Here is a 12,630-nt window from a genome sequence, read left to right as displayed (position 1 = left end):
GTTGAATGTTTAGAGACTTCACATGTCCAGCCAATCAGATGGCATAACCCCGTGATAGAGCTGCCAGCCATGCATTGGTGGGCGGCAAGCGGTACCACACAAACCTCGTCTACCTTTCTCTCCGCGACTAGCGAACTTTCTTCCTGTCTCTTCACGCCCGTTCACAGTCTAATATCGGGCGCTGACCCAGAAACGGCAAAATCCAAGATTCCAAGTGTGATGTTTGCTCGATTTAACTCTGACCTTACCATGACCTCTCGGGAACGCGCGGGAATCACGCGCCGGGGACACAGTAGCCTTTTATAATTTCCTGGGGTAAAAAATCGTCAGTTGACGATGAGTGTTCACAAAATGTGAAGACTAAGGCTGGTTGGCGAAGGGCGGGCCTCCTCAATAATTCAGCGGCTTCCTCAGACTTTCTCAATGTTGCACCATCACACACGTGTGGTCTCTGGTTCCCGACCGACCTTCCAGATATTGGATTCTGTGTTCTTCACCTTTCTCCCTATCCGGGATCGGGGTCCTCTGGAACACAGCGACGAACAACGACGTCGGTGTTCCGTAGCACGGCGGACAACATGGCATGGTACCAAGACATGTACACCGCTAGGACGGATGCAGTGTGCTGCTGTGTGTAAGACGAATTCTGCGAGAAGGCTTGATCCTAGGAATGACGATACAATGCTGGTGTTTTGGGGTATACGTAGGTTCTGGACTCACAAGGATTACCACCGTAAATATCACGTCGGTAGTCAACCCTCGTCGATTGCCAACTGCAACAATGACCTTGTTCTGAAATCCGCGATTGAAAGCGAAAATATTCTCCAACTCGGACAAAGACGGCCAACTTTTGCTTACCAGTTCCCGTCCATAGCTTGGCAACTAATATGCCGTCTTCAACTCTCGCGATAAACCACCTCAAAGCCTGGAAGCGAGCTTACCTTGTGCTGCACTTGTCAGCACACAGATATTGCCCACCCTCCATCGGGCATCCGTAAGCACAGAGGACCATGAAAGTGCCAGTATTTAGCCCATCATGTCTTTGGTGTTGCCACCAATTCAGTATTTTTAGCCCGCCGAGCCGAAGGTGATGGGAAAACTTGGGTACCACCATCCTGATATAGCCATCAAAGCCATAATGGGCAACCATTTTTGCGTTGCATCCCACCCGTCCTTTGGGCTATCTCGGTGGCTCAGTGCTGCAAGTCATCGCCCATTCCACCGTTGATGTGGTACCTACTTAGACACTGCTCGGCCATGCCAGTTGTAGATCCATCTTCTTGCCTTTTGCCCACTTCCAGCCTGATTGATCTTGGATAGACACTCCGCGCTGCTTCTCTCGGCCCCAACCCAGCGATGGTCGAGCTCCAACCGTATCTGTGGCCGTGACTGACGGCCATTCAGCGGTCAAGCAGATGTGTCTTGTGTAACTGGCTGAGTCTTCTCCCCGCTCCAATGGTAATCACTGGATATCGGCTGTGGCTTGGATCCTTAGACTGCTTCTCGAAACATTAGGGACGGTCGTACGCGCTGTTCAACAGGTCTCGCTCCCGGAATCTTCCCGATCCCGATCCAACAAGCATCAAGGCTGAACGTGAAACAACGCCTTTGGGGGTGGTTTGAGGTAAGGCGACGGTGCAATTTGTTGCTCGTAGTTGTAGCTGTGGATGTATATAAAGCAATTTCTCAACACCAGCTGCTGATGTTGCCGTAACATCTCGTGTTCCAAGTCCTGACTTCACAGTCAGGTATTGGGGGCAGAAACTTGTGTTGACGATATCTCTACCAAAGCTTCAGAGTTCCACCACCGCTGACAACTGTGATGCTCCTCGAAGTTGACGACGACAAGAGGCGTGCTGCTAAAGATATCGCATGGGTATAGCTTATCGACTTGGAAACGTTCATATGATCCGAAAGCGTCTGTATGTACGTCGAAGAATGCTGCTTCTCAATAAGAGATAGCGTTGCAGAATAACGATCGTTCTCGAGAGCTCATAGAAAAAACCGACTTCGACTCGCCGCTCGAGACAGTACATCCATTCTTGACATTCGGTATAGTTTCGAGCAGATACTTGGCCGTGTAAACCTTGAGTCAGTTGCGTATCGAGACTGGTCACTGTGGTTGGATGAAAATGTAGTGCCTGTAGCGAGGTGCTGATGGGATGAAGTTCCAGTGGATGATGTTGAACCGATGACCGAGCTCTGGACTTCAGCACTGGCCGGAAAGGCTTATCGGGCTTATCGTACATTGTGGGGCAAGCTACGCTAAACCAAAAATCGTGCTTAGTGGGGCAGCGGCAAGCAAAGGTTTGGGCGCCCAGGCGCACGCAGTTCGCAGGGCAGGAAGGAGGCTCTCGCCTCGTTGGCTGGGCTGGAGATCGGTCGCAGCTGGCAGCAGCGGCAGGCCTATGAATGCACAAGAAAATTACCTGAGCCAGGTCCACGAGCACAAGCCAAAGGTCACAAATATCGTCAGAGTCATTCTTTCTCGAAGTCAACCTTCTCTCCAACCCCACTATTTTCGTCAGTCCAGTCCAACAACGCCCGCTATCAAATATCGCGAGTCCCGTTGCGGAGACATTAGGACACATACCCACACCAAGGAGCAGGGTCTGGAAAAGTAGCAAGCCGCAGCAGGCCACTACCATACCAGTACACAGCAAAGCAAGAGGGGTTCACCGAAAGCGAAAAAATTACTGCCCCGCGACATCGACCTAAACCGCTAACCACCGAACATCCACATCCGCAATCATGGCTACCAACGGCGACAAGTTCGGCAACGATATCGTCGAGTCCGACTCGGGCTCCGACAACGAGTCTCACGTCGGACAGCACGAGTCCGACAACGAGGTTGAGGCCAAGCCCCGCAAGTCGGCCCTCAAGAAGACTCCCGCCCCCGTCGTCGCGAGACCTCCCCTTCCTCCCCAGACCGACCCCAAGGACCTCGACGTCAAGACCCTCAGCCCCCTCACCCCCGAGATTATTGCGCGACAGGCCACCATCAACATCGGCACCATCGGCCACGTCGCTCACGGCAAGTCGACAGTAGTAAAAGCCATCTCGGGCGTCCAGACGGTCCGTTTCAAGAACGAGCTTATTCGCAATATCACAATCAAGCTTGGTTACGCCAACGCCAAGATCTACAAGTGCGACAACCCAGCATGCCCTCGCCCGACATGCTACAGGAGTTACAAGTCCGAGAAGGAGGTTGATCCCCCTTGCGAGCGCGAGGGTTGCGAGGGTACCTACCGTCTGTTGCGCCATGTCTCGTAAGTGTTTCCCTATATCGCCCCCCTTTTCGTCGTCATGTCATGATAGAAGTGACAGACACTATGCGCCGACGAGCACATCTGGCTGACCATGTCTCTCCAGCTTCGTCGACTGCCCCGGTCACGATATTCTCATGAGCACTATGTTGTCAGGTGCCGCCGTCATGGACGCCGCCCTCCTCCTGATCGCCGGAAACGAATCCTGCCCCCAGCCCCAGACCTCCGAACATTTGGCTGCCATCGAGATCATGAAGCTCGACAAGATCATCATCCTCCAGAACAAGGTCGATCTCATGCGCGAGGAGGCCGCCAAGCAGCACTACGAGTCCATCCTCAAGTTCATCCGTGGTACCGTTGCTGGAAAGTCGCCCATCATCCCCATCTCCGCCCAGCTCAAGTTCAACATCGACGCCATCAACGATGCCATCGTCAACACCATTCCCGTTCCTCCCAGGGACTTCTCCATGGACCCCCAGATGATCGTCATTCGTTCCTTCGATGTCAACAAGCCCGGTGCCGAGATCGACGAGCTCAAGGGTGGTGTTGCCGGTGGTTCCATTCTCCACGGTGTCCTCAAGCTCGGCGACGAGATCGAGATCCGTCCCGGTATCGTCACCCGTGACGAGAAGGGCGACCTCAAGTGCACTCCCATCTTCAGCAGAATCGTCTCCCTCAACTCCGAGGCCAACGACCTCAAGTACGCCGTGCCCGGTGGTCTCATCGGTGTCGGTACCCGCATCGACCCTACCCTCTGCCGTGCCGATCGTCTCGTCGGTTTCGTCCTCGGTCTCAAGGGCCGCCTCCCCGAGATCTACTCCGAGATCGAGGTCAACTTCTACCTCCTCCGCCGCCTCCTCGGTGTCCGCACCGCCGACGGAAAGCAGGCAAAGGTCGACAAGCTCGCCAAGAACGAAGTCATCATGGTCAACATTGGTTCCACCTCCACTGGTGCCAAGGTCTCCGCCATCAAGAAGGATGCCGCTAAGCTCATCCTCACCTCCCCCGCCTGCACGAGCATCGGCGAGAAGGTTGCCCTTTCCAGACGTATCGAGAAGCACTGGCGTCTTATCGGTTGGGCCACCATTGCTGCGTAAGTTTTTTTGTGTCCTTCCCCAATTTTTTTTTCTTATCTCAACATTTACTAATATCTGTAAACAGCGGTGTTACCCTCGAGCCTTCCACCTCTTAAGCGACCAATTTTCGAAAGTCTACTATATCGCTGGATCAAGAAGAAAATGGAGAAGGTGTTAATTTTTGGTTGCTCTGATGATGAATTTCAAAAGTCGTTGGGATGTGATCAAAGAGGAAGAATGGAACTGGGCGGACAAGGCGGACGGCGTAGCGTGATGGGAACCGGGACCTGTGTTTCTAAAACTAGCCTTGAGATTTGTACATGGTCTTATTTTTATCCAACAACAGGAGTCCGGTGGTGTGAAACACAAAAGGGGAAGAAGAACTGAACTGGTACACTGGTACACTGGTCACACGTGAAGATGGTGATGAGAGGAATGGGCAGATCTGATAGAAGGTGACGAAGATGAGAATATGAGGTCATGGGCCGGAGAGCAACGGAAAGGAGTAGAAAGCCCGGTAATACGCGAGGATGAAAGGAAACTGTGAAGAGAAGAACATTTGAACTGGATTATTAACCGAGGTGTTATGGGATCTGTACAAAAAGTCATGCTTGGTATCTGTGTTAACTAGCTGAGTGGTGTGAAAGTAGAGATGATAAGGCAATACGTATGATTCTGGTAACAGTTTCGACATGGGGATCATACGTTTAGGATGAGTGAGGCAAGTAAACACAACAACGTATGGGACATTTGTAGTCCTCTATACGTTCCACCCTTCACTTGGTATATATCACATCACACTCATCACCTATCCACCGTCTGAACCACAACTTCACAAGGTGACAAGAAATTCCTCTACTTACAACAACTGATAGAATACGGTCTCGGTTTAGTTTTATTCGTGTTTGGTACTTTGCGTTTACTAGCATAGGTAGTTAGTTGGAGTGAGAGTGAAGAGTGAAGAGTGAAGTGAAGATGGCAAATGAAGCAGAAACGGGGAATGAGGATGAATTCACCGTACATATATATTTTCATACAAATGACTCTGTTCATGGCTTACTATACACCTTTCACCTTTCCAAAGCCGAATCTCACGAGGAAGCTTCTCGCTCTAATTACAATCCTGATACAATAAGTCTTGTCTATCCTCTTGGTGCAAACATACCCAGTACATCGCATTATCAACCGTGGTGTTTGGGATATTGTACACAAAAGTGTTTTTTGGTTCTATGTTAATTACTTGAGGTGAGAAAGAGAGAGATACGAAATAGATGGGCCTCGTAGTAAACGCATGATGCTTGAAACACTACTTCAGCACGATAGCCGTAGGGTAGTTGCTCGAACTATCATGGTACACTTCGTGGGACCTTCAGTTTGTCCTGAGCCAGCCGTCACGATGCCAGAAGACGCGACCAAAAGCAAAACCTGAACTTCATCAAGTTCTTACTCAGGCCATGTTTTGTGCTGGTCATAAACAATCAAGAGTCTAGGAGGCAGAGCAGATAATTTGCATGAATTTCATACTTTCTTAGAATGTCTCCGTACTGGTATATAGACTAAAACCTCTTACAGTTGTTGAGCGGTAATTCCAGGAATGATGATGACATGAATACATGGCAGCGCTGATATCAACTGAACTATTTGACTGTTCGTAGTTGTCAATTTAGTCTACCATTCGGAACATAGTACATCACTCTTAGCCATCGGTCTCAATCCAATATTGGCACAGCTTCTCTAATTACAACACTGATACTATAACCTCAGTCTATCGTCTTGGTTTAAAACACCTCCAGCACATCGAATAGAACATTCGTCATTTACTTCACTCCTCCGTCTCCTCTTCCCTCTCACTGTCTTCCATCACCCATCACCCATTCACAGACCGTCCTTCCCATTGTCCATCACCACCCATCCATCCCCAACCACCACACACACATACATACCCAAACCCATCCATCGCTACTTACTTCCTAACCTTCCGAGCATGCTTAACCAAATTCTCAATAACCCCCTCAAACGCCTCCCGATCTCCAATCTTCTCATCCGTCCTCTGCTGCCAATAAACCAACACCTCGCTCGCCAGTCCCTGCATCGCCTCCAACTTTTTAACATGCTCCCTCAATTCCTTAACCGTCATTCCCGACAATGCCTCATCCGTCGTCTCACAAAATTGTTTCGCAGCAACCAGATCAAACACCGGCTCCGGAGGTGGGCCCTTCCTTGCTGAGGAGGAGGAGCGGTTTGCACTACCGGTGGCGGCGGAAGTGACTGTCTTGTTCACTGGTTGCTTTGAAGGTGTGCGGCTTAAGGTGGGATTTCCGCGGGAGTCAACGGAGCGGGTTTGACGAGCTGCGCTGGGTCTTCTTGACCTGCCTGCACGTTCGTCGCCATCGGCGTCGCCTCCTGGAGAGTCCAAGCTGGGCAAGACGAGTTTCTTTTGCTTGGAAGCGGGGAGGATCTCATCTAGATCTACGGGCACGCCGAGGGAGACGAGGAAGAGACGCCGGATGCGGGAGCGGATCCAATCGGGGGGTTGGAGGGGAGGGGGAGCGACGAGTTGGGACCAGAGAGAGGCGGAGCGGGGGTGTTGGAAGATGGGGTCGACGCCGTTGGAAGTGACGTTGAGGGTTGGGATGGAGTTGGGAGAGGAGTCGGAGTCGTCACCGTCGAGGTCGGGAGAGGGAGGGAAGAGCGCGTTGAGGTAGGTGGAGGTTAGGGAGAGGATTTCGGAGGGGGAGAGGTGGGTGAAGTCGGGTATTTGCTGTGAATGTGTGTCAGTGTCGTCGGTTGGTATAAGGGACCAGTGACTGGGTTGGTTGTGGGACTTACGAAACCTAATGAGGATTCTGGTTGCCGTGGTTTCGGCTCGGGAGCGGGTGCTGGAGCTGAGAACCCTTCGGCTTCTTGGAAGTCGTCGTCGTCGTCAAATCCGGCATCGTCAAAGTCGCCAAAGTCAGCATCGTTATTGACCTCGGCTCCCTCCTCAAAGTCGTCGAAGTCATCCCCGAAGTCGTCAGCGCCGGCCTGAGCAGGCTCAGCAAAGTCGTCCCCAAAGTCATCATCGCCAAACCCATCATCGTCTGGTGCCTTGTCCCCTGCTTCAACAAATCCGTCGTCGTCGAATCCATCGTTCTGGACAGGCTTCTCCTCTTTCTGATCTGAGCTGTCAAAGTTGACACCATCTTCCTTGTCGTCTTCTGATTCGACCTTGTCGTTTTCTGGCTCGATCTTCTTCTCCGCCTCTAGACTGGGTTCTGGCTCGTCGAACTGGTCGTCTGACTCTTCCTTTGTATCTTGGGGCTCTGGCTCGTCGAACTTCTCCTCCGCGTCTTCCTTCTTGGTATCTTGGTTCTCAAGCTCTTCGCTGGCATCCTCAAACTCGTCTGCTTGGGGTCCTTCTTCTGGAGTATTCTCATCTTTTGGCTGGTTTTCGCCATTCTTCTCCTCGTCCTTCTCGTCTTCGTCCTTCTCGTCCTCGTCCTCTCCGTCTTTAGCCTGCTCAGTCTTGGCCACTACATCCTCGTCCTTGGAATGGTCGGCGTCTTCGTCGACGGTCTTGGCGTTGTCTGGTACGGCATCGTCCCTCGCGTCATTGCTCGCCTCCTTACTAGTGCCGTCTTCCTTTGCTAGGAGACTAGGTCCTAAGGAGGGCAAATCAGAGGATGGCTGGTCTAGATCAGGTGACGAATTTCTAGAATGTATCGACGCGGGACTCTTTAATGCAGGTGGTATTGAAGTATCTACGAAAGACGTAAAGTCAATACAAAGGAGATCTTGTATAATTCGATGCTGGCTGGCTCAAAAAACAAACAGGCATGTGCTCGTGAATGTGCGTGTGGCTAGAAAGAAGTGCTACGCATCCGTACCATTGTCACCACCCTTCTCATTCTCGATCTTCTGCCCATCCGCCTTGACAAGCACGTCGGGAGGACTGTCAACCCTGTGCCTCTCCTCGACCTCAGGGTGGGTGACGGCACCGGCGCTATCAGGCGTCTCCTCTACTACGGTCTTGGGAATGGGGCGGCCGCCGGGAGTGGACGGGCGGCGCTCGTCATGCTCCTCGGCCGTGAGCTTGGCGTCCGGGTCTGGGATAATGGCAAACTCATCCGGCTTCGCATCTCCTTCCCTCATGGCATATGCTTGTGTTCCTGGGACCTCTCCATACGCCGGCTTGTCGTCTACTCGCTCGACCCTTGTTTTTGGGATGGGTGAGGACGGAGCCTTGGGGGAGGCTGAGCCAGAGATGGCATCGGAGTAGTGATCTTCGTTGTCGGAGCCTGTTGGCGCGTAGAGACAGTTAGTTGCCTATCCATGTGCCGGCTGGTTTGGGGCTCTTCCATGTCCCACCAACTGTACCTACCAGGTAGCTCATGAGCGCCGGGGTCCATGGTGTCCTTCCTCTCGGGAGGTGACAAACTGTTCCTGCGCGAAGCCATTGTGATTTCGAAGCGTAGTGCGGCGGTCTATACGATCAAAGAACAAGAGGAATTTCGACTATGGTGAGTAGGGTAGCGCAGAGGTGTATATGGTAGGTAGGTAGAAAGCAGTATACGTTCGTATGAATGGGCTGATCGGGATCGGTGATCGGGGGGCAAGGTTGAGGAGTGATGTAGTTGGTGTGGGGGGATGTCCACTGCTGAGGTGACAGGAGTCTGAGGAGTGTCTAAGACGGTGATATATGGATCAATGAGGGGGGAGTAAGCCAATTCTTATACTCTGCAGAAAGGAGATAGGTCAATTGGAAGCAGCAGATGGCCTGAGTAGAGGTCAAATCAAGGTTGGGTATGCACACAGACGTTGCGGCTGACTTGTGGCATCTCGATGTCCAGACGATGGACAATGTGTGGAGAGAGGTCGAGAGGAGGAACAGCTTCCGGATGGCCTAGAGGAATGGCGAACGACGGCCTAGAACATTGGGTAACCACCACCCAAGCTTTCCAAGACAACGGGCAGTGACCGCAGTCAGTGCTTCTTGCTTCGCTCCTGCCCGCTTAGGCTGGTTTTGATACGGTGCTATCGCCGTGTACGGATACTCGCTGCGTAATGTGCTGCAGGAGACGGTCCAGTCAGATGCCAGAGCATCAAGTCCGCGGCACGAGCATGTCCGCCTTGACCCCCAGTTGTTACTCTTGAGCTTGCAGTCAAGCCACATATCGATCGCCCGTGCACGCTTGGCACTTGCCCAATGCCAGATGGGAGGAGATGAGGCTGACCACTTCACATCTGGGGCTGTTGCTTCACAGCGGGAAATGCTTGGCCTTGCGCCCCCCAGAAAGGGAAAAGCCCAGGCGCGCTGCAGCACCTCCCAAAAAAGGCCTGTCGCGAAGGAACCTTGACAACCTCGCAGACCATCCAAACACAGAGAGAGTGACGCTTGCACTTTCTTTTGCATTCTCCAACCCACGCCCAAACGAAGTCCACTCCACCAACGGATTTCGAAACAAGGTCCAAACTCGCGATTTGATACCACGGCTGGACCATTGCATCAATTACCCAAACCGACATCGCGTCAATCCCCCTCGTCGCATTTTACGATTTGTTGCTTGGGTTGCCGCGCTCCCTGTTGTTGAGGAAGTGGGACGCTGTTGTTGACTCTAGCAGTTTTGTCGACGACTACCTACCTACCTAACCACCAACAACCAAAAACTCCAAAACCTCGACATAATATCGTCACCCTCACATAATTGCAGCCATGTCGTTCTTCGGTACACCAAGCTCCAGTGCGGCCACGGGCCAACCAGCAACGACTGCCACATCCGGGAATCTCTTCGGAGCCTCAACCTTCGGCACCCCAGCAGCGAGTTCGACACAGCCGGCCGGTGGCTTGTTTGGTGCTAAGCCTGCAGATGCGCCGAAACCTGCTGGAGGACTTTTCGGAAACAATACCACCTCGACTACACCTTCGCTTTTTGGCGCTACTTCCAACACTGCTGGAGGCAGCACGACGCCTGGCGCGGGCTTGTTTGGAAACAACACCTCCAACACATCTACCACCCCCGCCGCTGGTGGTTCAAACTTGTTCGGCGGCGGAGCCAGCACCACACCCGCAACAGCAGCTACTTCGGGAAATCTGTTTGGAAACAATGCTGCTTCTTCAGGTACCGGTAACCTCTTCGGAGGTGGCGCCAACAGTCAGGCGACGCCGGCGAAGACCACGTTCGGACTAGGGTCGACTACCCCCGCCGGCGCACCGCCTGCTGCCGATGCCTCCAAGGCCGCCCCTTCTCTCTTCGGTGCCAGCAAGCCCGCTTCTGGCAACCTCTTTGGAGGAGGAGCCACGAGCACCCCGACCACAACCGCTGCCCCTACCGCGGGAACAACATCATCTCTCTTCGGGGGAGCAAAGCCAGCTGAGACCACTACCTCCGGCACCACTTCTAGTCTCTTTGGCGCCAAGCCAGTTGAGACTACATCTAGCACAACTCCCGCGACGACAGCTACTTCTGGATCTACGCTCTTTGGCGCCGGCGCAAAGCCTGCGACCACCGGCGGCAGCCTGTTCGGCGGAGCCTCGACAACCCCGGTTACGACATCGGCCACGACCACCACGGCACCAGCAACCTCCGGTCTCTTTGGTGCCAACACAAGCAAGCCGACCGAAGCTGCGAAGCCAGCTACGGGTAATCTGTTCGGCGGAGCTGCCACCACCTCGGCCCCTGCCACCTCTACCACTACTGCTGCTTCCGGCAACCTGTTCGGCGCCGCCAAGAAGGATGATACCACTACCACTACTGCCCCGGCTTCAGGAAGCCTATTCGGCTCGACTACACCTGCGACGACCACAACCACGGCACCTGCTACTTCGTCTGCGACTGCTACTGGTAGCCTCTTCGGTGCGGCCACCACCAAGCCTGCTACCACCACAGCGGCTACTACCGCTGCGGGTGGAAGCACTACCGCCACTGCTGGAACCACTAGTCTTTTCGGAGCCAAGCCTGCGGACACCACTACCACTTCGACAACCGCCAACAACACCACTACCGCCGCGGGTACCACCAGCACCACCGGCAACCTCGCCTCCACGACCACCGGTCCCACCTCTACTCTCCCACGGTTGAAGAACAAGACGATGGACGAGATCATCACCCGCTGGGCCACCGACCTCTCCAAGTACCAGAAGGAATTCAAGTCGCAAGCCGCCAAGGTCGCCGAATGGGACCGTCTCCTGGTCGAGAACGGCGAGAAGATCCAGAAGCTGTACACGAGCACGTATGAGGCCGAAAAGGCCAGCAACGAGATCGAGCGCCAGCTCTCGGGCGTCGAGTCGCAGCAGGACGAGCTGACGGCGTGGCTGGACCAGTACGAGGCGCAGCTGGAGGAGCTGTTCAAGAAGCAGCAGCTTGGATCCGGCTCCAGCAGCGGCGAGCAAAAGGCTGCCAACGACGGTGGCTTGGGCCCCGACCAGGAGCGCGAGAGGACGTATAAGCTTGCGGAGAAGCTTACCGATAGGCTGGATGAGATGGGCAAGGACTTGACCAAGATGATCAAGGAGATTAATGATATGAGTGGCTCGTTGAGCAAGGGGAGCAAGCCTGATGATCCGGTATGTCTTTTTTTGTCGTTTTGCTTACTTCCCCCCCCTTTTTCTTTCTATTTGGGTCTGGTACAGTTACTAACGCATATGACAAATAACAATAGCTCAGCCAAATCGTCCGTGTCCTCAACGGTCACCTCACCCAGCTCCAATGGATCGACCAGAACGCCGCCGCTCTCCAGGCCAAGGTGGTCGCTGCCCAGAAGGCCACCAGCGGCATGGGTTCTCACGCTGGCGTCAACGAGTCGGATGCTGCTCAGAGCTTTTACCGCTCGTACAGGGCTGGTGGTGCTTACAGGTGAAGGGCTTCGATGTAGTTTAGGGAGGTGAAAGAGAATGGGAGGCGGCGATTCTGTGTTTTGATTACCAAGTTTATTTGTAAAGACATGAGATGCCTTGTGTATCAATGGATGGGCCTACACTACGTTGTTAGGTCTGGATTTTTAGGCTGAATGCTTGCGATGGGGATGAAAAGGCTAAGCTAAGCTAGGCTGTGAAGCAAAAATAGTAAACAAATGGTTAAGTTCACGCAGATCCTCGGGTAGTCTGAAAAGGGGTTGCATCAGGAACATATTTGCGTTTTCGGTCTAGCGTCGAGGAACCAAGAACAAATTTTGAAAGTGACACACAACAGATGCCTCTATGCTGACCGTGGATCACATGAATCCAGAGTCTGGATTGAGCTGTGAAATAGCATCGCTATGATAATACATGGCGTATCTACAATTTGAAGGAAAAGGCGGCTGAACTGGTT

The 12,630-nt window shown here is 53.2% G+C and overlaps 3 protein-coding genes across 3 annotated transcripts; 2 read left to right on the top strand and 1 right to left on the bottom strand.

Moving 5' to 3' along the window:
- The first annotated feature begins 2,433 nt into the window (after positions 1-2,433).
- On the top strand, positions 2,434-5,230 carry SMAC4_00630 (uncharacterized protein). Its single transcript, XM_003352034.2, has 3 exons — positions 2,434-3,269; positions 3,373-4,359; positions 4,428-5,230. The coding sequence occupies exons 1-3, from the start codon at positions 2,752-2,754 to the stop codon at positions 4,456-4,458; spliced, it is 1,536 nt and encodes a 511-aa protein (XP_003352082.1). The 5' UTR covers positions 2,434-2,751; the 3' UTR covers positions 4,459-5,230.
- A 778-nt stretch (positions 5,231-6,008) lies between these two features.
- Positions 6,009-9,263, bottom strand: SMAC4_00629 (uncharacterized protein). Its single transcript, XM_003352033.2, has 4 exons — positions 8,703-9,263; positions 8,209-8,619; positions 7,172-8,082; positions 6,009-7,103 (listed from the first exon to the last, which is right to left on the bottom strand). Exons 1-4 carry the CDS (start codon positions 8,776-8,778, stop codon positions 6,306-6,308), a joined length of 2,196 nt encoding a protein of 731 aa, XP_003352081.2. The 5' UTR covers positions 8,779-9,263; the 3' UTR covers positions 6,009-6,305.
- Positions 9,264-9,295: 32 nt separating this feature from the next.
- SMAC4_00627 (uncharacterized protein) lies at positions 9,296-12,535 on the top strand. The gene is made up of 2 exons (XM_003352031.2): positions 9,296-11,885; positions 11,981-12,535. The coding sequence occupies exons 1-2, from the start codon at positions 10,035-10,037 to the stop codon at positions 12,176-12,178; spliced, it is 2,049 nt and encodes a 682-aa protein (XP_003352079.1). The 5' UTR covers positions 9,296-10,034; the 3' UTR covers positions 12,179-12,535.
- The last annotated feature ends 95 nt before the right edge of the window (positions 12,536-12,630 follow it).

This window comes from Sordaria macrospora, chromosome 1, assembly GCF_033870435.1.
Source record: "Sordaria macrospora chromosome 1, complete sequence".
Taxonomy (NCBI): Eukaryota; Fungi; Ascomycota; class Sordariomycetes; order Sordariales; family Sordariaceae; genus Sordaria; species Sordaria macrospora.
Note: the sequence above shows the minus strand (reverse complement) of the source record. Positions and strands in the feature narration are given on the sequence as shown.